This window comes from Tachyglossus aculeatus, chromosome 22 (genome assembly GCF_015852505.1).
Source record: "Tachyglossus aculeatus isolate mTacAcu1 chromosome 22, mTacAcu1.pri, whole genome shotgun sequence".
Classification (NCBI taxonomy): Eukaryota; Metazoa; Chordata; class Mammalia; order Monotremata; family Tachyglossidae; genus Tachyglossus; species Tachyglossus aculeatus.
Genome location: NC_052087.1, coordinates 46,125,957 through 46,153,351, shown reverse-complemented (window position 1 = coordinate 46,153,351; position 27,395 = coordinate 46,125,957). Strand labels below are relative to the sequence as shown.

Below are 27,395 nucleotides of genomic sequence, written 5' to 3'. Positions count from 1 at the left end.
TCCCCATTTTACAGAGGAGGGAACTGAGGCACAGAGAAGTTAAGTGACTTGCCCAAAGTCACACAGCTGACAAGTGGCAGAGCCGGGATTTGAACCCATGACTGCTGACTCTCAAGGCCGGGCTCTTTCCATTGAGCTACACTGCTTGCAGGGGAGGTTCTCATCGAGCAGTCTGTGGGCCTCTGCTGGCCATGGGGTAGAGGGGAGAAGGGTCCTGTCATCCTGTCCCTCCATCCGTCACCACCCCCCCCCCCCCCAGGCTACTACCCCAGGAATGGGCTTTGTCACCATCTTACTCACAATGTCCACCCTGTTCCCTTTCTCTCCTGTTGCTTTATCTTCATAATGGTATCTTAAAGTGCTTACTATGTGCCAAGCACTGGGCTAAGTGCTCCGGTCACTCCCAATATAGCAGATCAGGCACAGAACCTACCACACAGGAGGCTCACAATCTAGCTCGGGGGTGACAATGGTAACAGCTGATCGCAAGCCACAATAAGTAACAGAACATACCACAGTAAACCAATGCTACGTTGTCTGGACAAGTTCATTTATTCAGTCGTATTTATTGAGCGTTTACTGTGTGCAGAGCACTGAACTAAGCACTTGGGAGAGTACAATATAACAATAAACAGATACATTCCCTGCCCACAATGAGCTTACCATCTAGAGGGGGAGACAGACATTAATATAAACAAATAAAGTACAGATATGTACATAAATGTTGTGGGCCTGGGCAGGGAGAGGAATGAAGGGAGCAAGTCAGGGTGACGCAGAAGAGAAGGGGAGAAGAGGAAATGAACTGCTCTTGGAGGGGGGATAAGGGAGGTTCAGACTTCCCACTATTCCAGGAAGGCAGTTTTTTTTCCTTTGCTTCTGCTGCCCCTTGGGAGGTTGCACAGTGACGGGGACTGGAGAAGGAGGAAACGTCAACTGGACTTGTGTTCCCCATCCTGTCACAGCTGGCAAGATTTAGGCTAGACACATTGAGAGGACTTACCCGCTGGAAGAAGGGACAGATGCTAGTGTGGGTGATTGAGTTTCCTTCCCCAGCTTCTTCCCTGCCCCACCCTGACTGAGTGGGGAGTTGGCACAGGTCTGCTGATAAGCTGAGAAATCAATCAATCATATTTATTGAGTGCTTACTGTGTGCAGAGCAATGTACTAAGCTCTTGGGAGCATACAACACAACAATATAACAGACACATTCCTAATAATAATTCCCTGCCCTCAGCAAGCTTACAGTCTAGAGGGAGAAGGGTTGGATTGGGCTATACGGCCTTGGGATCCTGGCATTGACCACTGGGCTTTGCCATGTGTGTGACTCTAGAGATACGTCTTCTTCAAACACCCGAAAGAGGTGAAGCCGCCTGAAGATTTGCAAGACCTGGGCGTGCGATTTCTCCAGCCCTTTGTCAACCTGCTGTCCAAAGGGACCTACTGGTGGATGAACACGTTCATCAAGACGGCCCACAAGAAGCCCATCGACCTGAAAGCCATCGGGAAGCTGCCCATCGCCATGAGGGCCCTCACCAACTACACGCTCCTCAATGAGGTCTTCGAAGCACATAAGGTAGGCACGAAGCCCTTTCCCCTCCACCCCAGGGACTCCCAAAGTCCCTCGTTTGACCCGGCGCTAGTAGGATTAAGCGACCGCCATAATTCACTGAACTGTATCTGTCTACTCTGCCAGAGACTCAAATCAGGCTTCCATCCAATCCATCCGGAGGGCTGGGAAAGGGTCGGGAGAGTGTTATTAATTCACTTCCAGGTGATACCGATCAACAGCAACAGTGTTGCTCTCTTCCCCAGACCTGATACAGAAAGAAGATGCTTGGCAGGGTGGTGTTGAGAAAATATAAAAAATATATAAATATATAAATATGCAAAATATTATAAAATATAGAAATATTAGAAAATATTAGAAGCAGTGTGGCATAGTGGATAGAGCTCAGGTCTAGAGTCAGAAAGTCATGCGTTCTAATTCTGGTTCTGCCACTTGTCTGCGGGGTGACCTCAGGCAGTCACTTCACTTCTCTGTGCCTCAGTTCCCTCATCTGTAAAATGGGGGCTGAGACTGTGAGCCCCACATGGGACAGGGACTGTGTCCAACCTGATTTGCTTCTATCCACCCCAGCGCTTAGTACAGTGCCAGGAACAAAGTAAGTGCTTAACAAATACCACAAGTATTATTATTATTATTCAATATCTCGGGTGGGAAGTTCTCCATCAAGATAGAAAAGTGGTCTTGTGGGCCTCTTGGAGAGGGTGGAAGGAGGGTGATTCCTTTGGTGATGTCAATTGTATTTATTGAGAACTTACTATATGCAGAGCACTGTACTAAGCACTTGGAAGAGTACAGTAAAAGCAATATAACAGAACTGGCAGACAAATTCCCTGCCCACAACGAGCTTACAGTTTTGAGGTGATTTGAACAGATGGTACTTACCTTTCAGCTGGAAAATAGGTGCGGTGCTCAGACTGTGTTAGGGCGTCTGAGGAGATTTCCTCAGGGTGAGGGCTCAGAGCTTTCTCTCCCCCGCTCCTCCTCCCCAGTGGCCAGTGAGTCCCCCCACACCCCTCGACCCGGGTTCTCCCCACTCATGTAGGCACAGCCCGGTCATCCGCTAAACTGTAAGCTTCTTGTGGGCAGGGAATGTGTCTGTTTATTGTTGTATTGTACTCTTCCAAGCACTTAGTACAGTGCTCTGCACAGAGTAAGCACTCAATAAATATGATTGACTGGAACAGTCTCCAGTCAGCCTGCCACCACTTGGGCTTCTAGCACTGAAATTCCTTTGCATTTTTCCCACTCAAGTAACATGTTGTCCCTATCTCCACCGTGCGAAAGTAAGGAGGCCAGGCCTCTGGTTTCTGACATCCATGTGGACAAGAGAGCAGGAAATGGAAAATTTCCTCCTGAATTCTGGGTCCAACCCCCTCCCCCTTGCTTCAGCCACACAAGCAAAGCAGCCCCACTTCAGGGTTATTACCCATGGATGCCCATTCTCCCCTTCCCCGCTCTTACCTGGCCTCCTTGCCCCTTCTCTGCTCATCATCATCATCATCAATAGTATTTTTTGAGTGCTTACTGTGTGCTCCCTGGCCAAGGTTTCAGGAGAAAGAATCGGAGCTCTGGGCCACTGGAATGACAGGGACACTGTGCTGGAGAAGTGCCAAGGTTAGGGCTTGGGAGGCCAAGAGTCATTCTGACCGGACCGCACTTCGAATTTTCAGAATGGCCCTTCTCTGCCAGCTGGACACAATGTAGCTTTTCCCATCCCGCTGCTCTGATTATTTCCCTTTTCCAATCCCTCCCATCTCTTTCATCAGCCTCGTCTCACGGTCACAGGACTGTGCAATCTCACACACTGCCATACATGCATGCATGGGTGCGTGCACGCACACACACTCGTAGGCACACTGATGTCCCTTTGGTATATTTCTCACACTCCTGCACATGAGACATGAGTCTGCACCCTAACCTCACCCTCCTTCATCCCAATAATAATATTAATGATTATTATCATGGTACTTAATGATTATCATGGTACTTAATATGTGTCAAGCATTGTTCTTTCTTTGCAATGGCCTCCCTGCCCACCACAGTGGTTCTGCCCATTCCCGGCTATCTAGAAAGCAGAATTGAGTAACGGATAGAGCAGAGGCCTGGGAATCAGAAGGTCATGGATTCTAATCCTGGCTCCACCACTTGTCTTTTGAGTAACCTTGGGCAAGTCACTTTACTTCTTTGTGCCTCAGCTACCTCGCCTGTAAAATGAGGATTGAGACTGTAAGCCCCAAGTGGGACAACGACTGTGTCCAACCTGATTTGCTTGTATCTGCTCCAGCGCTTAGAACAGTGCCCGGCACATACTGAGCACTTAACAAATACCATACTGATTATTATTATTATTATAACAGTGTCTGTGGGGTGGGGGGGATTGGAGGGCTGGTTTGGAGGTCAGTCAGTCTGTCAGTCACCAGATACATACACTTCACACCCACTGACAGCGGAACATGATTCCAAGCCCTTGGGATCCAGGTCTAGGAAAAAGCATGGCTACCATAGTCAAAGAGTTTACTATCCAATAAGGGTGACGAGTTAGGGGAATCTCTAGACTGTAAGCTCACTGTGGGCAGAGAACTTGTATGTTTGTTAAATTATGCTCTCCCAAGTGCTTAAGTAGAGTGCTTTGCCCACAGGAAGCGCTCAATAAATATAATTGAATGAGTGAATGCATCTATTTCTTCAGCCTCGTTATTGTCGAAGAAATATACTTACCTCCAGATGATCTGAGGGGGTTGAGGGTCATCAGGGTGTGCTGGGAGAGGGGAGTAAGGGTGAAGTATCCCAAGCAAACAGTGACCCCAAAAGAGCACCTCCCTCTACCCTGCCCCCTCCACTCCTGACCAGGACCCTGACAACTCAATCGGGGACTGAGCACTCTGTTCTCCTGGTGTCTTTCTTGGGCAGAGCAAAGGGTCTCTGGACTGGCAGGGCTCCAAGGCCATCTGGTGCGCCCTGGGCTGTGCCTTTGGGCGGCGCCTGGTCCTCAGCAGCACGTTCCGGATCCTGGCCGACCTACTGGGCTTCGCCGGACCCCTGTGCATCTTCGGGATCGTCCACCACCTCGGGAAGGAAAACAAGATCGTCCCGCCCCAGGTACCGCCCTTTATTTACCTCCACATCCCAGCCCCAGAGCACCTACATCCATATCTGTAATGTATTTGTCTATATTCATGCCTGTCTCCCCATCTAGACTATAAGCCCATTGTGGGCAGGAATGTGTCTGTTTTATTGTTGTGTTGTACTCTCTCAAATGCTTAGTACAGCGTTCTGCACACAGTAAGCACTCAATAAATACCACTGATTGATTGACTGATACTAAGAAGCACTAGGCGCTTGAGGGAATACAACCAAGTTGGCAAACACGTTCCCTGCCCACAACGAGCCTACAGTCTAAGAACTTAGGAGAATAAAGTACAGTCGGTAGGTACGATCCCTTACAGTCTCGATCAAGTGGATTACGCCCTCCTCCCCATCTCGGCATAGACAGGGGTGTCCCATGGAGATATCGGCCTCCGATCGTCAATCAGGACAAGAGAGATGGCAACTCCTTCTCCAGGACCAGCAGGCCTCTGAGATTCCTAATCATAACAATAATAATAATAATGGTATTTGTTAAGTGCTTACTATGTGTCCGGCACTGTACTAAGTGCTGGGTTGGATATAAGTAAATCGGGTTGGACACAGTCCCTGTCCCACGTAGGGCTCAGAGTCCCGATCCCCATTTTACAGATGAGGTAACTGAGGCACAGAGAAGTTAAGGACTTGTCAAAGGTCACACAGCAGACAAGTGGCAAAACTCAGACTCGTCTCCCCTCGTAATCCATCCAGCTGGGTTGGGAAAACTCCACCCTGCTTTGGAGCCCAACACATCTCCTGCCCCAAGACGAGGCCTGAGCCTTCCCAACCTGGGGGCATCTCTGCCAGTTCTTCCCGGGATGGTCATTTCATCACCACCTGAGCAGGGAATGTCACTGTTTATCATTGTGTTGTACTTTCCCAGGTGTTTAGTACAGTGCTCTGCACACAGTAAGTGCTCAATGAGTATGACTGAGGAGGAGATCCTGCCCCACTGAAAAGCAGTGTGGTCTAGTGGAAAGAGCAAGGGTCTGGAAGTCCTAGGACCTGAGTTCTAATCCCAGCTCTGCCAATTGTCTGCTGTGTAACCTTGGATAAGTCTCTTAACTTCCCTGTGCCTCAGTTCTCCTGTTCTCCCTCCTACTTAGAGAAGCAGTGTGGCTCAGTGGAAAGAGCACGGGCTTTGGAGTCAGAGGTCGTGGGTTCAAACCCCGGCTCCGCCAATGGTCAGCTGTGTGATTTTGGGCAAGTCACTTAACTTCTCTGTGCCTCATTTACCTCATCTGTAAAATGGGGATTAAGACTGTGAGCCCCCCGTGGGACAACCCGATCACCTTGTAACCTCCCCAGCGCTTAGAACAGTGCTTTGCACATAGTAAGTACTTAATAAATGTTATTATTATTATTATTATTATTATTATCATTATTATTATTATTATTATTACGTAGACTGTGAGTCCCATGTGGGACAGGTACAGTGTCCTACCTAATTAATTTGTACTTAGAACAGTGTTTGACACATAGTAAATGCTTAACAAATGCCATAAAAAAGTGTCCTAATCAATCAGTTGATCAATCAATCAAACAATTAATGGTATTTATGAAGCATCCTAGTGAGTGCGGAGCCCTGTTCTAAGCACTTGGGAAAATACTGCAGGAGCCAGCTGCAAATTCCCTGCTCTCAAGGAGCTAAGTGATGGTGAGTTGGGGTGGGCCAGCCACTCCAGTTCACCCCCAGTTCACTCCAGTCCCCCCATCCCCAGTTTACCCATACAGGGTTCCAGTTAAGGGCAATAATAATAATGATAATAATGGCATTTATTAAGCGTTTACTATTTGCAAAGCACCGTTCTAAGCGCTGGGGAGGTTACAAGGTGATCAGGTTGTCCCACAGGGGGCTCACAGTCTTCATCCCCATTTTACAGATGAGGTAACTGAGGCACAGAGAAGTTAAGTGACTTGCCCAAAGTCACACAGCTGACAGGTGGTGGAGCCGGGATTTGAACCCATGACTCCAAAGCCCGTGTTCTTTCCACTGAGCCACACTGCTTGTCTGGCAATGGCAGTGCTCTAGAGAGCAAGAAGTTCCAGGAAGGACGCTCTTCAATCTTGAGGGTTTTTTTTCCTTCCTAAAATCTTTGTCTCCTCATCAGCTTATCTCCAGCTACTTAATTCCAGATGATAATGAAATGGAAAACTTCTCTCTCCTGATGGGAATTGAAGTCTTATTTTCCCACAGAGGAAGTCATTATGGCATCCTCACTGCATACAGGCAGGGAAAAAAACAAAACAAAACAATTAATCATTTTAATAATTAACAACATACTCTCATCTAATGAGATCCAACCTTTTTACGGCAATTAATCCTCACAGGTTTTTATTTTGAAAGCTGGGCTGGAGCCATGGTACATACTCCTGATCTCTGGGCTGGGTGTGTGTGTGTCAGGGGTGTGGGTGGCACCCAAGGTAGCCGGTTATTTCCTTTCCCACAGAAAGTTAACTCCTTTACCGCCCTCATGTGAGGCCCCCGACATCATTAGACTGTAAACTCCTTGAGGGTAGGGAAGGTGTCTACCTACTCTAGGAGAAGCAGTGTGGCTCAGTGGACAAAAGCACAGGTTTGGGAGTCAGAGGACGTGGATTCTAATCCCTACTCTGCCACATGTCTGTTGTGTGACCCTCGGCAAGCCACTTAACTTCTCTGTGCCTCAGTTACCTCACCTGTAAAATGGGGATTAAGACTGTGAGCCCAATTAGGACAACCTGATTACTTTGTATCTACCCCAGCGCTTAGAACAGTGCTCGGCACATAGTAAGCGCTTAACAAATACCATAATTAGTGTTGTTACTATTGTATTGGACTCTCCCAAGTGCTAGGTGCAGTGCTCTGTGCACAGTAAGCATTCATTAAATACCAATGATTGATTGATTGGTGCCAACCCAACAACCACCTCTAGCACTTAGGTATCGATTAATATTTAATCTTTTAGACTGTGATCCCACTGTTGGGTAGGGACTGTCTCTATATGTTGCCAATTTGTACTTCCCAAGCGCTTAGTACAGTGCTCTGCACATAGTAAGCGCTCAATAAATACGATTGATGATGATGATGATTAATATTTATGAGGATCAGTTGCAAGTCTAATAGAGAGATGGAGGGCATAGCCCACTTTGCATCTGGGGGACGGGCATTTCGAATAGTGGATCAGTGGTACCTATCGAGCACTTATGGTGTGCGGAACACTGTATTAAGTGCTTGGGAGAGTACATTACAAATTATTAAAGCCGTCAGAGCCCCATCTGCCAGTGCTGTAGCCAGATAAAATGTTTAATTTTGTGGGATGTTTTTCCGCTTTTACTTATCACTCCTGGTTCAGTGTTTATTACCCATTCATTGGCATTCTCCTATCCCATTTATTTTTTTGAATGTAAAATCCTCCATCCAGATGGTCTTGATTGTGACAGCAGGTTTGGGTGGATTTATTATCTGTTCCCTCCGACCCAAATGTAATCAGGAAATGAGAACTTTGGAAAAGGAGAGCTGAGGTAAGCATGGTTTACAGGGCATGAGAGTGAGAGCAAAAACCGCAGCCAACAGATGGGCTTGACATACCTTTCTTGTTAAATTCATTCATTCAATCGCATTTATTGAGTGCTTACTGTGTGCAGAGTACTGTACTAAGTGCTTGGAAAGTACAGTTGGGCAACAGATAGAGACAGTCCCTACCCAACAATGGGCTCACAGACTAGAAGGGGGAGACAGGCAACAAACAAGTAGACAGGCATCAATACCATTAAAATGGATAAATAGAATTATAGATATATAACATCATTAATAAGATGAATAGAGTAAGAAATACGTACAAATATACACAAGTGCTGTGGGGAGGAGAAGGAGGTAGAGCAGAGGGAGGGAATAGGGGTGATGGGGAGGGGAGGAGGAGCAGAGGAAAGGGGGGCTCAGTCAAATCTGTTTACACTGCTAGACTGTAAGCTCCTTGAGGTCAGAGGGCTGTCTACTAACTCTATCATACTCTCCCAGGGGCTTAATACAGTGCTCTGCACCCTGCAGGTGCTCAATAAATGCAATTGATTTGACTGATTGGCCTAGTGAAAAGAACTGGAGACTGGGAGTCAGAAGACTGGATTCTAATCCCAGCTCCGCCACTTGTCTGTGGGGTGACCTTGGTCAAGTGACTTAAATTTTCTGTGCCTCAGTTACTTAACTGTAAAATGAGGATTAACCCCCCCTCCCTCCATCCCCCTTAGACCGTGATCCCTGCATATGACAGGGGTTCTTGTATCTTGTAATAATAATAATAATGATAATAATGATGGCATTTGTTAAGCGCTTACTATGTGCAAAGCAGTCTTCTAAGTGCTGGGGGGGATACAAGGTGATCAGGTTGTCCCACGTGGGGCTCACAGTCTTAATCCCCATTTTACAGATGAGGTAACTGAGGCATAGAGCAGTTAAGTGACTTGCCCAAAGTCACAGAGCTGACAACTGGCAGAGTCGGGACAGGATTAGAACCCATGACCTCTGGCTCCCAAGTCCGTGCTCTTTCCACTGAGCCGTGCTTAGTACAGTGCTTGGCATATAGAAATAAACACCAAAATTATAGGTAGATTGCAAAGGAGGCTCAGTAAGGGCCCTAGAAATCTCAGGTGTAAGGGCGGGGTGTTTGGAGCAGGTTTAATTGAGTATTTCCTCAAGTTGCTAAGCTTCTGCTACAATTCTGCAGAGACTTCCATTGATCCTATCAGGCTTCCCTAACAAGGAACAGCAGAAAAGAGCACCCCTTGGCTCCAGGAGAAACCCCTGGGTTTTTGTTTTATTTTGTTTTTTAATAGTAGTTTTTAAGCACTTACTATTTGCAAAGCACTGTACTAAGTGCTGGGGTAGGTACAAGATAATCAGGTCAAATTCCATTCCTATCCCTTATGGAACTCACAGTCTAACCCCGGCTCCACCACTTGTCTGCTCTGTGACCTTGGGCAAGTCACTTAACTTCTCTGTGCCTCAGGTACCTCATCTGTAAAATGGAGATTGACTGAGAGCCCTATGTGGAAAAAATAATAATAATGGTTTTTGTTAAGCGCTAAAATGGAGATTGGCTTAGAGCTCTATGTGGAAATAATAAGAATAATGATGGTTTCTGCCAAGCACTGTTCTAAGCACTGGTGTAGATACAAGGTAATCAGGTTGTCCCACGTGGGACTCACAGTCTTAATCACCATTTTACGGATGAGGTAACCGAGGCACAGAGAAGTTAAGTGACTTGCCCAAAGCCACACAGCTGACAAGTGGCAGAGGTGGGATTAGAACCCACGACCTCTGATTCCTAAACCCATGCTCTTTCCACTAAGCCACACTGCTTCTCAACCTTATCCAACCGGATTAGCTTGCATCTACCCTTTTTCTTAGTACAGTGCCTAGTACATGTAAATGATTAACAAATGCCTTTAAAAGAATATACAGATAACTGAGGCACAGAGAGGTTAAGTGACTTGCCCAAGATCACGCAACAGACAAGTGTCAGTGTTGGGATTAGAACCCAAGTCCTCTGACTCTCAGGCCTGTGTTCTTTCCATTAGGCTATGCTCCTTCCCCCAAAATAATTATGGTTATTAATCACTTTGTGCCAAGAACTGTACTAAGCAGTGGCAGTAGATACAAAATAATCAGATTGGTCAAAATCACTTTCCCACATGGGAAAAAGGATACAAAAGGTATTGAATCCCCATTTTACAGATGAGGAAACTGAGGCCCAGGGAAGTGAAATGACTTGCCTTAGGTTATAAAGCAGGCAAGTGGCAGAGCCAGAATTAAAACCCAGTTCTTCTGCCCCCCAAGCCCATACTCTTTCCATTAGGCCACACTGTTTCTCACTGTTTAATGAAGGGATGTGTCTGAGTCTCTTTGCAGTTGGTCCCTGCCCGCTGCCTCTCTGCAGGATGCCCAGAATCTTTCAGGAGCTGCCTGGATCTGAACATTCCCATCCTCCTCTAGCTCGCGATATCAGGGAAAAGAGGGTCTCATTTATCCACGAGGATTCAATGGGCTGAAACACCAGCCTCACCCTGTCTCCCTCCCTCGGCTCCAGCTCATTCAGTCAATCGATCAATCATCCATCAGTCCTGCACTGCCCCGGAGTTGGGGCTGAAAGCGACAGAGTGTCTCGCCTTCCATGCGGAAGCAGGAGACTCCCTCCTTCTTCCCCCACACAGTATTCCGAGCTGCAGAGCAGGCGTCTAAAGGCTCAGATAAAGCTGCCTCCGGGGAGAATTTGTGGCTTTCTAAATGATGGAATTCATTTTCTAGAAGGCCAGTTGCACTTGAAAGGAAAACCGGGCAAAATTGCTATCTGGTAGGACTGGCTAGCCTGTTTCACCTGCCAATGTTTCTGCTCTGGAATCAGCAGCAAAAGCCTCCAGGCAGTGGATGCGAAGTGGCTTGGGTTGGCCCAATGTGCTTTGCATGCTTCCCCACTTCTAGACTGTGAGCCCGTTGTTGGGTAGGGATTGTCTCTATCTGTTGCCGAATTGTACTTTCCAAGCGCTTAGTACAGTGTTCTGAACACAGTAAGCGCTCAATAGATACGATTGATTGAATGAATGAATGAATGAATGAATGAATGCGAACACTTGCTCTGGGGCTATGAAGTGGGCAGAGGAGAAGTCCTCCACTCAGTCTAGCCCCAAAAGAAAAGGGTCTCTAGGTCTGATCTGAGTATCTTCTACCTACTCTGTGTGATCTTGGGCAAGTCACTTATTTCTCTATGCTTCAGTTACCTCATCTTTGAAATGGGGATTAAATCCTACCCCCTCCCTCTGTGAGCCTCATGTTGGACAGGGACTGATTATCTATCCCAGTGCTTAGAACAATCACTCCCTTCCACGTCACCCTGACTCGCTCCCTTTGTTCTTCCCCCCAACCCTACCCCACAGCACTTATCTATATATCTGTAATTTTATTTATTTATATTGATGCCTGTTTACTTGTATTGATGTCTGTCTCCCCCCATTTAGACTGTGAGCTTGTTGTGGCCAGGGATTGTCTCTTTTTATCGCTGAGTACAGTGTTCTGCACACAGTAAGCGCTCAATAAATACGATTGAATGAATGAATGAATGTAAGCATTTAACAAGTATGTTGTATCTAGGTTTTAATCCTAGGGCAAATCATTTCACTTTGCCTCAGTTTCTTCATCTGTAAAATGGGGATTGCATGTCTGTTCTCCCTCCTCTCTAGACTATGAGCCCCATTTGGAACAGGGTCTGACTGTGGTATATCTCCTCCAGTCCTTAGCTTAAAATTACTACTACCCCAGGGCTCCTAACAGTGCGTGGCACACTGTTAGTGCTCCCTAAATATAATAATAATAATAATAATAATAATAATAATAATAATAATAATCGTAGTAATGATATTGTTCTGGTCTGAGGTCAGTGTGTTTCCAAGGGCTAGAGCCAGGGGCAGAAACCTTAAAGAACCACCTGACATCCCTGGGTAAGAAGGTGGATTAAGGTCAAAATCTGTTTTGGGGTTTTGTTTCTTTGGGAGGGGTTTATGCTGTTTATTAAGTGCTTTCAATGTGCCAGGTACTGTACTAAGCACTGGGGTAGAATCAGGTTAATGAGGTTGGACACAGTCCCTATCCCATATGGGGCTCACAGTCTTAATCCCCATTTTACAGATGAGGTAACTGAGGCTCAGAGAAGTGAAACAACTTGCCCAAGGTCACACAGCAGACAAGTGGTGGAGCTGGGATTCGAATCAAAGCCTCTTGATTCCCAGGCCTGTGCCCTGTCCATTAGGCCATGCTCCTATTTCTGTGGCATCTGGTTTTAATACACTTCTTCTCTAGTAATAACAGTAATAATTGTGGTAATTGTTCAGTGCTTACCGTGAGCCCAAACACTGTACTAAGTACTCGGGTAAATACAAGACAATCAGGTTGGGCACTGCCCCATCCAATACAGAACTTACCATCAAAGGGTGAGGGAAAACAAGTATTTAATCCCCATTTTACAGATGAGGGAACCGCAGCTCAGAGAAGTAAAGTGACTTGCCCAAGGTTACACAACAGACTTTAGGACCCAGGTCCCCTGACTCCCAAGCCCATGTTCTTTGCTCCAGGCCATGCTCCTTCCTCTCTTCTGCTGCCATACCCCCACCTCCCCTATCCCCATCCATCCATCCATCCATCCATCTTCCCTCCTTCCCTGAGCACAAGCCAACTGTTTTGTCTTTCCTGGAGTCTCTATGAGGCTCCGTGACCACATCAATCAATTAATCACTGATATTTATTGAGGGCTTGGGAGAATACAATACAACAGAATTAGCTTCACATAACAAGCTTACAGACCAGAGGGGGAGACAAGACATTAATATAAGTAAATAAGTAATTTATAATAAATCATTCTTCCCTTTGCATTAGAAAGAGGATTTGAGCTGGCCGGAGGATCAGCACTGGCTTTTGGTATTGGACACAGCCTCTTGAATCCCTAGTAATAATAATAATAATAGTAATAATAGCATTTGTTAAGTGCTTACTATGTGCAAAGCACTGTTCTAAGTGCTGGGGGGATACAAGGTGATCAGGTTGTCCCATGTGGGGCTCACAATCTTTATCCCCATTTTACAGAAGAGGTAACTGAGGCTCAGAGAAGTTAAATGACTTACCCAAGGTCACACAGAAGACATGTGGCAGAACCGGAATTAGAACCCATGACCTCTGACTCCCAAGCCTGGGCTCTTTCCACTGAGCCACGCTGCTTCTCCTAGTAGGAGTGTTTGTCTTTGGGGGTGTCTCTGAGTATGTGCGTGTCAACTTGTGTGTGCACGTGTGTATGTGCAGGGAGAGTCTGAGGTCCAGGGCCTTTGTGGTCGAAGGTCAAACTGGAATAGAGTCACTTGGCAGGACCTCAGTTCTGCTTGCCGCAATGGAAAAGGAGGACTGGGGGAAAGGCATGGCTTTTTCATGAACAGCTGTTTAGAGGGATGCTGCTGGAGTTGCTGAGGAGGTTTTCCCTGGGATCCCATTCATCCCATGTGTGAGCCCACAAAGAGAATATAGAGTGGGATAATGAGGGGCAAGACAGACAGCGGCCAAGGGGACGGGTTCCCAAAGATTGAGTCAAAGAGAAAATTTAGGGAACTGGAGTGGGGGTGGGAAGAAGGAAGGCTTGTTCTCAGTTTGCTGTCTGAGAAGAAAGGAAATTCTGTCTGACTGGCGTCATGGGAAGCAGGAGAAAGGCTGAGAGGTCAGGTGAGAGTTTTAGGGCTAAAGCAACGAGGTCCCCCGTGGGTAACTTTGTACTCTGTAGTAAGATTTTATTTGGGGGCATAGTAATCCTTGAATTGGGTTGAAGTGGACTATAAATCAATAAAGCATTCCCGGATTAAGCTGTATCTGACTTGGGGCCGGCTCATTAACATCAATGGATTCCCCTAAAATGAATGTAAAGTTAAAATGATCCCTTCTGTATATCTGTGGAATGTCTGTGGGCCCAGCTGGCCTGAGGAAGAGGCTGATTGGATGGTGTGTGTACGTGTGTGCGTGTGTGTGTTTGTGTGTGTGGTGAGGATGGAGGCACAAGAGTTGTAGGACCCCTTATGAGGCGAGGGGGTGACTTTCTAAGGTCTGGGGGCTCTTCCTGTGGGATCCAGGATCATTCTAAACACTAGGAAAGCCCCGCTGGCCAAATCCGCACTGAGGCCAGGCCGTGGGAACCCAGGAGGTGAGAAGTGGCTCTGTTTCTCATCCCCTTCCTTCTAATCAGCCTTTTAAATCCAATCTGACCCCAAACTCTTTTAATAGCTCACAAGTTCAGCGTGACTTCTCAGGAAGTGACTCCTTCATTTTCATGGGAATTCCTATGTGGCTCCGTGGTGGATGGCTTGTGAAGATTAATGTTTCTCTCTGGTCACAATCTAGACTCCATTGGACGCAAACCCTCCTTATTGTACACTGAGTTCTGAGGCAACCAGGTCAAAGGTCAAATTACCTCCCTGCCGAGTTCTTGCTGCCCGTGTGCCATGAGCATATCAAGAAACAAATGAAATTGGGTGTGATTGTTACACTGCGGGAATCGTGGAAGCCACAGTCCTCGTGCTCAGAAAAGAAGCCATCCTATGCAAGGGCAATTTGTGGTGTGTCACTTGAAGAGTGATGAATTGAGAGTCGTTTGATGATTCTCTTGTGTTCACAGGCAGGAGAAAAAGTGATGGGATTCGTCTCCTCTGTTGTTCCTTATTAGTATGGAAAACAGCTTCCTTCGATTTAGGTTTAATGGCTGAGAATAGATAACAAATGGCAGGGGACTACTTCCAACTGTTTTAATATCTGCCAGCGTTGCCAATTTGTTCAAGTTTATTCCTGGATTTATTCTAGCTTTTAGAATTGGGTAATGAACTCTCCAAGGTAGAGCGGTCAGGTTGTGAATCAGAATCCGGAGGCTCCCGATGTAATCACTGCCCTGTTGGTCCTCCCTCAGGACACAGTGAAGAGTGGGTGTGATCAAACATGCCTGCCAGCAACAGGCAGGGGAATGGGAAGCAGTGTGGCTTAGCTGCTCTGTGATCTTGGAGGTCACCTCTCTGTGACTCAGTTCCCTCATCCATAAAACGGGTTAAGACTGTGAGCCCCACATTCATTCATTCAATTGTAGTTATTGAGCACTTACTGTGTGCAGAGCACCGTACTAAGTGCTTGGGAAGTACAAGTCGGCAAATATAGAGACCGACCCTACCCAACAACGGGCTCACAGTCTAGAAGGGGGAGACAGACAACAGAACAAAACATGTAGATAGGTGTCAAAATCGTCAGACCAAATAGAATTAAAGCTATATGCACATCATTAACAAAATAAATATAATAGTAAATATGTACAAGTAAAATAGAGTAATAAATCTGTACACACATATATACAGGTGCTGTGGGGAGGGGAAGGAGGTAGGGCGGGGGGTATGGGGAGGAGGAGAGGAAAAAGGGGCTCAGTCTGGGAAGGCCTCCTGGAGGAGGTGAGCTCTCAGTAGGGCTTTGAAGGGAGGAAGAGAGCTAGCTTGGTGGATGTGTGGAGGGAGGGCATTACAGGCCAGGGGAAGGACGTGGGCCGGGGGTCGATGGCGGGACAGGCGAGAACAAGGTACAGTGAGGAGGTTAGCAGCAGAGGAGTGGAGGGTGTGGACTGGGCTGTAGAAGGAGAGAAGGGAGGTGATGGAGAGCCTTGAAGCCAAGAGCGAGGAGTGTTTGCTTGATTCATAGGTTGACAGGCAGACACTGGAGATTTTTGAGGAGGGGAGTAACATGCCCAGTGTTTTTGCACAAAGATAATCCGGGCAGCAGAGTGAAGTATAAACTGAGGTGGGGAGGGACAGGAGGATGGGAGATCAGAGAGGAGGCCGATGCAGTAATCCAGTTGGGATAGGATGAGAGACTGAACCATCAGGGTAGCAGTTTGGATGGAGAGGAAAGGGCGGATCTTGGCAATGTTGCGGAGCTGAGACCGGCAGGTTTTGGTGACGGCTTGGATGTGAGGGGTGAATGAGAGAGCGGAGTCGAGGATGACACCAAGGTTGCGGGCTTGTGAGACGGGAAGGATGATAGTGCCGTCAACAGAGATGGGAAAGTCAGGGAGAGGACAAGGTTTGGGAGGGAAGACAAGGAGCTCAGTCTTCGACATGTTGAGCTTTAGGTGGCGGGCAGACATCCAGATGGAGATGTCCTGAAGGAGATACGGACTGTGTCCAACCTTAGTAGCAGGTGTTTACCAGTACAGTGGCTGGCACAGAGTAAGCACTTTAAAAATATCATTTAAAAAAACAACAATCAATTGTATTTATTGAGTACCTTCCAAGTGCAGAGTCCTGCACTAAGCACCTAGGAGACTGTAAGGAGGGGAGGATCTGTGCCTACCAACTCTTTTGTATTGTACTCTGCTGACAGCAAGTACTCAAAAAATACCACTGATTGGTTGATTGATTGATTACAGTAGCAACAGAAGGTAGTGTATCCCTGCCCTCAAGGAGCTATTGGTAATCCCACTCTGCCTCTTGTCTGCTGTGTGACCTTAACTTCTCTGTACCTCAGTTCCCTGATCTGCAAAATGGGGATTCAATACCTGTTGTCCCTCCTATTTAGACTGTGCGCCCCATGTAGGACATCATTACCTTGTATTTACCCCAGCACTTAGTACAGTGCTTGACACATAGTGAGTGCTTAAAAATACCATTATTATTATTATTATTATTGTTATTTTTATTTAGGAAGGGAACAGGTATTAAATCCCCATCTTACAGATGAGAACCCTGAGGTATAGAGAAATTAAGCAACTTATCCAAGGTCACCTAGCAGACAGGCAATGAATTTAGGATTAGAACCCAAGTCCTCTGGCTCTCAGGTCCGTGCTCTTTCCTCGGCTCTTTCCTTGCTGCTTCTAATGTCTCGACTGACTTGTAGTTGAATGTTGCACAAGTAAAGGTGTGTGAAACCTTCCCACATCTGAGGTACTTTGTAAATGGGACCTGGTGGTGGGGCTGCTTTTTACATTTAATGACAAAATTTGCTTTCCTTTTGGACAGGTAAAATTTCTTGGTGTCCCCTTTGTGTCATCCCGAGAGTTTCTGGCCAATGCTTACGTGTTAGCCATTCTCCTGTTCCTGGCCCTCCTGTTGCAGAGAACCTTCCTGCAGGCATCCTACTATGTCGCCATTGAAACTGGAATTAACTTGAGAGGAGCAATACAGGTACTTAGACATTTTAATTAATGTGGTGTGACTGCAGAGAGGAATAAATATGTCCCTCAGGTTGCTGCCATCCTTGGGTCACTGGCATTTATCTCCAAGAACCTCCCTAGAGTGTTCTTTGCCATTTCTTTCTTCACTACTATAGAAAGGGTTTTGTAAATGATTAAATGTTTCCCAGGACTAGAACCTAGGTCTCCTGATATCCAGCTCTGTGGTCTATTTGAAATGGTTTGCTGAAGGATGTGCCTTCTCCCCTCCCAAATGGGCACCCTTGCTGGGCACCTCCGGCCAACAAGAAGGCTCCAGGAACACATGCATCTCTCTCAAGAATAATAATAATAACAATAATAATAGTAATCATAATAATACAAGCAACATGGCCTAGTGGATAGAACGTGGGGCTGGGAGCCAGAAGGACCTGGATTCTAATCCCAGCTCTGTCTCTTGTCTGCTGTATGACCCTGGACAAGTTACTTCACTTTTCTGGGACTCAGTTCCCTCATATGTAAAATGGGGATTAAGACTGTGAGCCCCATGTGGGACAGGGACTGTTTCCAACCTGACTAGCTTACATCTACCCCAGCACTTAGTACAGTGCCTGGCATATAGTAAGCACTTAACAAATATCACAAATATTATTATTATGTTAAGCCCTTATTCTGTGCTCAGCACTAGGGTAGATGCAGTGCAATAAACTCAGGTTTAGGCTCTGTCCCACACAGGGTTCACAGCGGGGGGAGTGGGAGCAGGGAGAGAGAACAGGTATTTAATCCCCATTTTACAGACGAGGAGGCTGAAGCAAAGAGAAGTCAAGTGGCTTGCCTGAGGTCACAGAGAAGATAAGTGGCAGAGTTGAGATTAGGACCCAGGCCTCCAAGGCTCGCAGTTGAGACCGGTCGGAGTCCCCAGTGTAGAGATACCAGATGGCCAACCCACCCTGATCCTGAGAGAAAAAATGCAAAGCAGAGGGGAGCGAAGTTCTGAGGCTCTGCTGGCCCTCCTCTTGTTGTCCTAAGGTTGTGCCCTTCTCCTCTGACTAGATGCTTTTTCCTCTGCTGTTTTCTCCCTGCCCCACCCCTCATCCTCTTCTTCCTCTTCTTCTCTTCATGGGGACCAAGGGGTGGAGGCCCTGAGGCTAAATTAATTGATAAAAGGGAGACATTCCATCGGGGGCTGGTGGGGACTGGTCATCATGTGAGAAGGGAGGGAGAGCCTGGGAGAAGAGCCAGGCAGCCGGTCTTAAGCCCCCGAACTCGGGATTGACAGCTCTGTAATTAAAGCTGCTCCTTATTTAATTATCATAAATCAATCACCAACCCTTGAATTCTCTGACTGTGCTTAACAGGGAAAAAAAAATACTTTCTGAGATCCCCACTCTCCCTTCGTAAAAACGGGCAATTGTTTCCCAAGCCAGAAAAATGGGAAATGTTGTACGGGAACCGCTGGAACCAGCGGGGTCTAATCGATGATTCCTTTCCAAGAAACCACATGATGGCAGGATCCAGTGGCATGCGGGGGATTTTTAAGTCAGTAAGGAAGAAAAAAATAGACTAACATAAAACAATATATTTCCAAGGAAATAGAACGTCTACATTAAGGGGTTCCCCCGCCTTCTCCATAGCTCTTTGCACACAGTCGGTGCTTGGTAAATACTATTAATTGATTGATGTAGGAAGTGAAGGGAGGGGCTAGCAGTATCAGCCACCGAATTTGTTGCTGTCCCATCCTTCAGTGGTATTTATGGAGAGCTTACTTTGGACAGAGCACTGTGGTAATAATAAAATAATAATAACTGTGGTATTTGCTAGGTGTTTACTATGTGCCAGGCACTGTTCTAAGCGCTGCGGTGGATAAAAGCAAACCGGGTTGGACACGGTCCCTGTCCCACATGAGGTTCACAGTCTTAATCCCCATTTTACAAATGAGGTAACTGAGACCTGGAGAAGTGAAGTGACTTGCCCAAGGTCACACAGCAGATGAGAGATGGAGCCAGAATTAGAACCCAGGTCCTTCTGACTCCTGGGCCCATGCTCTGTCCACTAGGCCATGCTATTTCTCTACTAAGCACTTGATCTAAAGATTATTGTTTCTGCTTGTGTCCCACTTTAATTTCCTACCAATCTTTCCTGTTTCTCCTTCCTTACCTTCTCCTTCTCTCCCCTCCAGCAGCTCCCAGGTCCCTCCAAACCCCGGCCCTCAACCCTTATGTATATGTATTTATATTAACATCTGTCTCCTCCTCTAGACTGTAAACTCACTGTGGGCAGGAAATGTGTCTGCTTTATTGTTATAGTGTACTCTCCCACGTGCTCAGTACAGAGAAGCACCGTGGCTCAGTGGAAGGAGCACAGGCTTTGGTCAGAGGTCATGGGTTCAAATCCCGGCTCCGCCAATTGTCAGCTGTGTGACTTTGGGCAAGTCACTTCACGTCTCTGGGCCTCAGTTCCCAAGTCTGTAAAATGGGGATTAAGATTATGAGCCCCCCTTGGGACAACCTGATAACCTTGTAACCTCCCCACCGCTTAGAACAGTGCTTTGCACATAGTAAGCGCTTAACAAATGTCATCATTATTATTATTATTACTATTACAGTGCTCTGCACACAGTAAGCACTCAATATATATGATTGATTAACTGACTGACTCAACCTCACCCATCCCCAGCACAATTTCTAGGCAGAGCTTGAGCAGTAGCCCTGTGGTGTGGCTTTGTTGTCACACAAGACAGCGAGGTGTTGTTAAAAGCATCAGCAGGGCAAGCTGAGCTCACATAGCATGAAATGAGGTTTGATGGAAATCAATGAATCCGTCAATGGCATTTATTGAATGCTTACTACTACTGCTAATAATAATAATAATTGTGGTATTTGGTGAGCGCTTACTGTGTGCCAAGCACTGTTCTAAGCACCAAAGTAGATATAAGGTAGTTGGGTCGGACACAGTCCCTGTCCCACATGGAACGCACAGTCTTAATCCCCATTTTACAGGTGTGGTAACTGAGGCCCAGAGAAGTTAAGTGACTTGCTCAAGGTCACACAGCTGGCATGTAGCAGATCTGGGATTAGAATCTACATCCCCTGACTCTTAGGCCTGTGCTCTTTCCACTAGTCCATGCTGCTATGTGCAGAGCACCGTACTCAGAGTTTGGGAAAGTACAATATGACAGATTTAGGGACATGTCCCCTGCCCATAATGAGCTTACAGTCTAGAAGATCTTATAGACTCATACTGTCTCGACCCAAAGAAAGTAAGTAGCGAGAAACAGAGTGCCCAGTGGAAAGAGCCCAGGTCTGGGTCCGGCCAGAGCACATGAGTTCAAATCCTGGCTCCGCCATCTATCTGCAGGGTGAGCTAGGGAAAGTCACTTCACTTCTCTGTGCCTCAGTTTCCTCATCTGTAAAATGGGGATGCCCCTTTCAGGATCACATCTGATTTTCCAATACTCTACCAGTCTTGACTATGGGAGGGAGCGTCAAGCAGAGGCCTACTCATTTCTTCCTAGCTTAGACAGTGGCTAGCGAGAGGAAGGCAATCTACTACAAGTCAAAACTCACCCGTACAGGCAGCAGTGGCATGGGAGAGAGTTGAAGGCAGAGAGTCAAGTTTCCTGTGCAAAAGAAGGCAATTGTAAACCACTTCTGTATTTTTACCAAGAAAACTCTATGGATACCCTACCAGAATGATTGCAGATGGAAGTGGGACATTCTGGGAGAGATGCGTCCATAGAGTAGCTATGGGTCGGAGACGACTCGACAGCATAAGTCAAGACAAAATTGGGAGGTAATACCTGTTCTCCCTTCCCCTTAGACTGTGCGCCCCAGGAGGGACAGGGACTGTGTTCAACCTGATTGTCTTGTATCTACCCTAGTGCTTAGTGTAGTGCTTGGCACATCATACGGGCTGAACAAATATTTTTTAAAAACATGGTCAGCAATTAACAAATCCCACAATTATTTAGAGTCTCAGCTCAGTAGGGAGCAGTTGAATTTGCCTGGCAGCTTGATTGGTGTCCGGTAACAGCTGCAGCTTCACTGATCGATAATGTCCGTAATCTTGTCAGCTCTGGGGAGTTCCAGCTCCTTATTTTCAAGAATTAGCAATACCATATTAACCAATCAATCCATCCATCAATCAGGTTATTTGTGAAATGCTATGTGCCGAGCACTCTGCTAAGTGCTGGGGTCGATACAGTATGATCAGATTGGACATAGTCCTTGCATTATATGGGACTCACAGTAACAGGTAACAATCAATCAACCAACCAATCATCGCTTACTCTGTGCAGGGCACTGTACTAGGTGCTTTGGGGAGTCTGATAGCATAGTAGCCCTGATCTCTGTCCTCAAGGAGCTTAAAGTTGATCTGCCCTCCAAGTTATATATTCTAAAGTATTTATATTAATGTCTGTCTCCCCCTCTAAACTGTAAGCTTGCTGTGGGATGGGAATGTGTCTGCTAACTCTGTTGTACTGTAATAATAATAATAATAATGATGGTATTTGTTAAGTGCTTTGCACATAGTAAGCGCTTAACAAATACCAACATTATTATTATGTGCCAAGCACTGGGGTAGATACAAGGTAATCAGGTTGTCCTACGTGGGGCTTACAGTCTTAATCCCCATTTTACAGATGAGGTAACTGAGGCACAGAGAAGTGAAGTGACTATGTGACAAAGTCACATAGCTAATAAGTGGGAGAGCTAGGATTAGAACCCACGACCTCTGACTCCCAAGCCCAGGCCTTTCCACTAAGCCATGCTGCTTCTAGGGGCTTAGATCAGTGCTCTGCATATAGCAAGTGCTCAGTAAATAATAATAATAATAATAATAATGGTATTTGTTAAGCGCTTACTATGTGCTCGCACTGTTCTAAGCTCTGGATACCACTGATGATGATGATGATAAGGAGGAAGAGGAGGAGGAGTGGGGGGGGGGGGGTTGGTTCTGAGCTCCATTATAAAGCAGTGGGAACCCTCAGACCTGCCCTCAGGGTGATGGTTTCTGGTCATGTCTGCTAGGCCAAGATTTACAACAAGATCATGCACCTGTCCACCTCCAACCTGTCCATGGGGGAGATGACGGCCGGTCAGATCTGTAACCTCGTGGCCATTGACACCAACCAGCTCATGTGGTTCTTCTTCTTGTGCCCCAATCTGTGGGCGATGCCTGTGCAGGTAAGAGCCTGGGGGTTGTCGGTCCAGCCTGTTCTGTCCTGCCCTCCTCCTGCCCCCCTCTTGCCCTTTTCCTGCCTTCTTCCCAGGGTGTCCATTCAAGCATCAGGGCCCTGATGCTCTGCCCCATGGTGCTCCCAAAGAATAATAATAATGATAATAATAATAATAATAATGGAGTTTCTTAAGCACTTACTATGTTCCAGGCACTGTTCTAAGTGCTGTGGTTCCAGGCACTGTTCTAAGTGCTGCGGTAAATACAGGCTAATCAGGTTTACACAGACCCTGTCCCATATAGCGCTCATTGTCTTAATCCTATTTTACAGATGATAATAATAATAATTATGGTATTTGTTAAGTGCTTATTATGTGCCAAGCACTGTTCTAAGACCCGGGGTAGATACAAGATAATCAGGTTAGACCCAATCCTTGTCCGACACCCGGGCTCACAGTCTTAATCCTCATTTTACAGATGAGGGAACTGAGGCCCAGAGAAGTGAAGTGACTTGCCCAAGGTCACACAGCAGACAAGTGGTGGAGCTGGGACTAGAACCCAAGTCCTTCTGTCTCTGAGGCCCATGCTCTATTCACTAGACCAAGCTGCTTCCCTACTACACTTATTTGTTCATTTTCTTTCCATTTTCTCATTATGGCCAGTTATATCCTTTGAACTCTAAATCATTTTGTACTTGTCTGTCTCCTGAATTAGACTATAGGTTCCTTGAGGGCAAAATACCCATCTATTACCTCCATTTTTCTCTCCAGAGCACTCAGCACAATGCTCTGCATGGGCAGGCCATCAATAAATGCCAGTGAGTCATGGGCCATGTCTAATTGGCTACCTACTTGAAGTCTGGGGACCCTCTTGTTTGCAGATCACTTGTCACAAGAGGCTTGTGTCCTTTATGAAAAGCAGCATGCTGTAATGGGTACAGCCTGGGCCTAGGAGTCAGAAGGATGTGGGTTCTAATCCTGGCTCTGTCACCTGTCTGCTGTGTGACCTTGAGGAAGTTACTTCACTTCTCTGTGCTTCAGTTACCTCATCCATAAAATGGAGACTGAGACTGGGAGCCCCACGTGGGACAGGGACTGTGTCCAGTTCGATTTGCTTGTACCCACGCCCCCTCTTAGTGCAGTGCTTGGCCCATAGTAAGTGCTTAATACCATCATCAGTATTATTATTATCATCATCATCATCATAGCAGTGGCCTTTATTGAGCACCCCCTGGGTGCAATGAACTAAACTTTGTGCTTGGGAAAGTATAACAGATGCACCAGACACATCCCCTGCCCACAGGGAGCTTACACTACAATGCGTTGTGGGTGGCAGAGCCCATGAAATATATACTTTAGTCGATCTTCCTGGATCCTGGCTCTCCCCACTCCAGTCTTTACTATCTCTGCTGCTCTGATCTTTTTTCAAAAAAAAATATTCGGTTCATGTCTCCCCACTCATCAGGAACCTCCAGTTGTTGCCCATCCACCTCGGCATCAAACAGAAACTCCTTACCATCGGCATTAAAGCACTCAATCAGCTCACCTCCCTCCTCTTACCTCACTGATCTCCTACTACAAACCCTCCTCTAATGTCAAGCTGTTTACTGTACTTAGATCTCATCTAGCTCACTGTTAACCCCTTGCTTCCATCTCCCCCGGCCTGGAACTCCCTCCCCCTTCATATCTGAGACACCACCCCTCTCTCCGCCTTCAAAGTCCTATTAAAATTACATCTCCTCCAAGAGGCCTTCTCTGACTCAGCCCCCATCTTCCCTCCTCCCTCTCCCTTCTGTATCTCCTATGCACTTGAATCTGTATCCTTTAAGCGCTTGCTATTTATCCCATCCTCAGCCCTCCTGCACTTAGGTACATATCCATAATTTATTTTAGAGCCCATCTCCCCGTGTAGTTTGAAAGCTCCTTATGGGAAGGAAATGTGTCTACCCACTCTGTCGTATTGTACTCTCCCAAGTGCTTAGTCCAGTCTCTGAATACAGTAATCACTGAATAAATGTTACTAATTGATTGATATGCCTGTGCGGTAGGAGCTGACCTGAAACCCAACTTTCTTGGATGGCAAAATCACCAATCTTTGGCCTAAATTATTTTTAAAATGGCCATTCCTGAGGAAAAGCCAGGGGCCAAGAGAAAGTCATGAAAGACACAGTTTTGGGAATTCAGACAAGAAAGAGGGTCTCCTCTAAACTTTGGGAAGGGAATGTATCTACCCTGTTATATTGTACTCTCCCAAGCACATAGTACAGTGTTCTACACACAGTAAGCACTCAATAAATACCACTGATCAACTGATTGACTGTCCTCAGGAGCTTACTCATCTTCAATGTTATTGAGCACTTACTGTGTTCAGTGAGTTTTCTCCTTTCTTTTCCTGATTTCTGTTCCCCAAAACTGATAAACCCATGTAAGTCAGCGATGGTAGCTCTGGGAAAGTTGGTGGAGTGGAAGGGGCTGGGCAGGGGGCTTCTGACTTACCCCCAAGAAGTCTGCCCTCCCCAGCTAGAGCCCATCTGACAGGGATTGGAAGGAAGGGCCGGAGATTGAACAGGAAAATCAATGCTATTTGTTGAGTGCCTACTATGTGCGGAGCACTGTACTAAGTCCTTGGGACAGTAGAACACAGCAGAAGTTGTAGACAGACTCCCTGCCCACAGTGAGCTTATGGTCTGAGGAAGAGTGCCAGATAGTTGGGGAATTGGGGGTGATGGACATGCACTGGGGTTCAGAAGCTGAGGCAGGAGGCAAAGAACCACAGTCTGTCAAGGAAGACTGGACCTGATCTATGCTGGCTTCTCTGTGACCACTGGCTGACCCAGAGATTACAAATCCCCAAATCGCCCCTTTTACAAAAGCTCAGCAGAAAGTTTGAACGGAGGAGGCAGATGGGAAATAGACACCTTATCTCTGAGTGGTGTTATGGTGCGATTGACATTCTGGCTAATGCTCCAATGCCCACTGATAGGCTCAGTCACCACAGCTGCCCAGGCAAGGTCCTCTAGTGAAGCAGAAACAGAAGCAGGAGCCAATGTGATTTTCTGATGAGGGTGATGGAAATGACAAAAACAGAGAATCCCCGAGCTTTCCCCTGAAATGGAGTTTCTCCGGCAGCTGGGTTCAGTTCATTACCATTGGATTTGTTTCCCGATTGTTGAGATAAAGGGAAGAAATCAGCTCCTAAATGGAGGCAAAAGGCAATCTAGTCTCTCTTCGGGTCTGAAACGGTGCAAAGAATCATTGCGAGCAGATTTGGTTGGAGGGACATTGTGGAGTTGAGTGACAGCCAGGGAGGTCATGTTTCCTCTTTGATTAAGGAGCACAGACAGACCCATCTGTTTCTCCAAAACAAGGAACATAGTTGAAGGTTCTTAAGTTTCATGCCGAAAGACCTGCCCTTGACCGTCCTGTAACCCTGGGAAAAGTCTGTAACTTTGATCTCTCTGGACATTGAGGGGGCGATTTGCATTTTTCATAAATATTCACAAGCATGTAATCTCTTCCACAAAGCCAGGGGACAAGCACCCTCTCCGGTCAGAAAATATTCATCAGAAAATTAAGATTGAAGGCATAGGGGTAGATTAAAAATTAAAATGTCCAGATCGCTATCTGTCATAGACTCCAATGGGATCAGTAAATCAGTCACATCTAGGGTCACCATCCTGAATCTTTCCCAGGGTTTAAAGATATGGAAGCAAGTATGATGCTGTGCCAGAGCAGATCAGTATATTAAACTAGGGACCAAGAGTCAGGGTATCTGGGCTCACTAGGATAGAGCACAAGCCTGGGAGTCAGAAGGACCTGAGTTCTAATACCGGCTCCACCACTTGCCTCTTGTGTGACCTTGGACAAGTCACTTAACTTCTCTGTACCTTAGTTCCCTTATCTGTAAAACAGGGGTTAATACTATGAGCCATATATGGGACAGGGACTGTGTCCAACCCAATTATCTTGTATCTCTTCCAGGGCTTAGAACAGTGCCTGGCATATAGTAAGTGCTTAGCAAATGCCATTACCCTCACTACCAGGAACCTCTGGGCTTCCATCTGGAAGGCAAACACAGGAAACAGTGGTGCTGTAAACACACCTTTTTTTTGTATGGTATTTGTAAAGTGCTTACTATGTACCAGGCACTGTACTAAGCACTGGGGTAGATACAAACCAATCAGGTTGGACATGGTCCCCGTCCCACATGGGGCTCACTGTCTTAATCCCCATTTTACAGATGAGTCGCAGAGGTGAAGTGACTTGCCCAAGGTCTCACAACAGACAAGTGGCAGAGCTGGGATTAGAACCCAGGTCCTTCTGACTCCCAGAACAGGGCTCTCTCTATTAGGCCACTCTCCTCCTTCACCTTGCCTATAAACACTTTCCAGGAAGGAAACTGTTGGGTTAATCTGTCACCAGTGGATCAATCTGAGCCAAACAGAGGAGAGTCGGTGAGCCAAAGTCGGTGAGCCAAGTTTTATTGAGGGTCTGCTGGTACCTTATTGTGGAGCCCTCTGTCAATCAGGGAGGATTAGTGAGTAAAATTAGGGACCAAGAGTCAGTGTATCTGGACTCACTAGGATAGAGCACAGGCCTGAGAGTCAGAAGAACCTGGGTTCTAATCCCGGCTCTGCCACTTGTCTGCTGCGCGGCTGAGGGCAAGTCATGTCACTTCTCTGGGCCTGAGTTGTTTCATCTGAAAAATGGGATTAAGAGTGTGAGCCCCATATGGGACAGGGACTGTGTCCAACCTCATTAACTTGAATCTACCCCAGCACTTAGTACAGTCTCTGGCACAGAGTGAGTGCTTAACAAATATCATTAAAA

At 46.5% G+C, this 27,395-nt stretch overlaps 1 protein-coding gene across 5 annotated transcripts in view; it reads left to right on the top strand.

The window, feature by feature from the left end:
- The window catches only part of ABCC8 (ATP binding cassette subfamily C member 8), a 121,503-nt gene that overhangs the window by 24,438 nt on the left and 69,670 nt on the right, over positions 1–27,395 (top strand). For all 5 annotated transcript variants that reach the window (XM_038764330.1, XM_038764328.1, XM_038764329.1 and 2 more), the window contains exons 5-8: positions 1,331–1,573; positions 4,478–4,666; positions 17,237–17,401; positions 22,419–22,574. In XM_038764330.1, the coding sequence (XP_038620258.1) occupies positions 1,331–1,573; positions 4,478–4,666; positions 17,237–17,401; positions 22,419–22,574 (753 nt within the window). The remainder of the gene's footprint in view (positions 1–1,330; positions 1,574–4,477; positions 4,667–17,236; positions 17,402–22,418; positions 22,575–27,395) is intronic.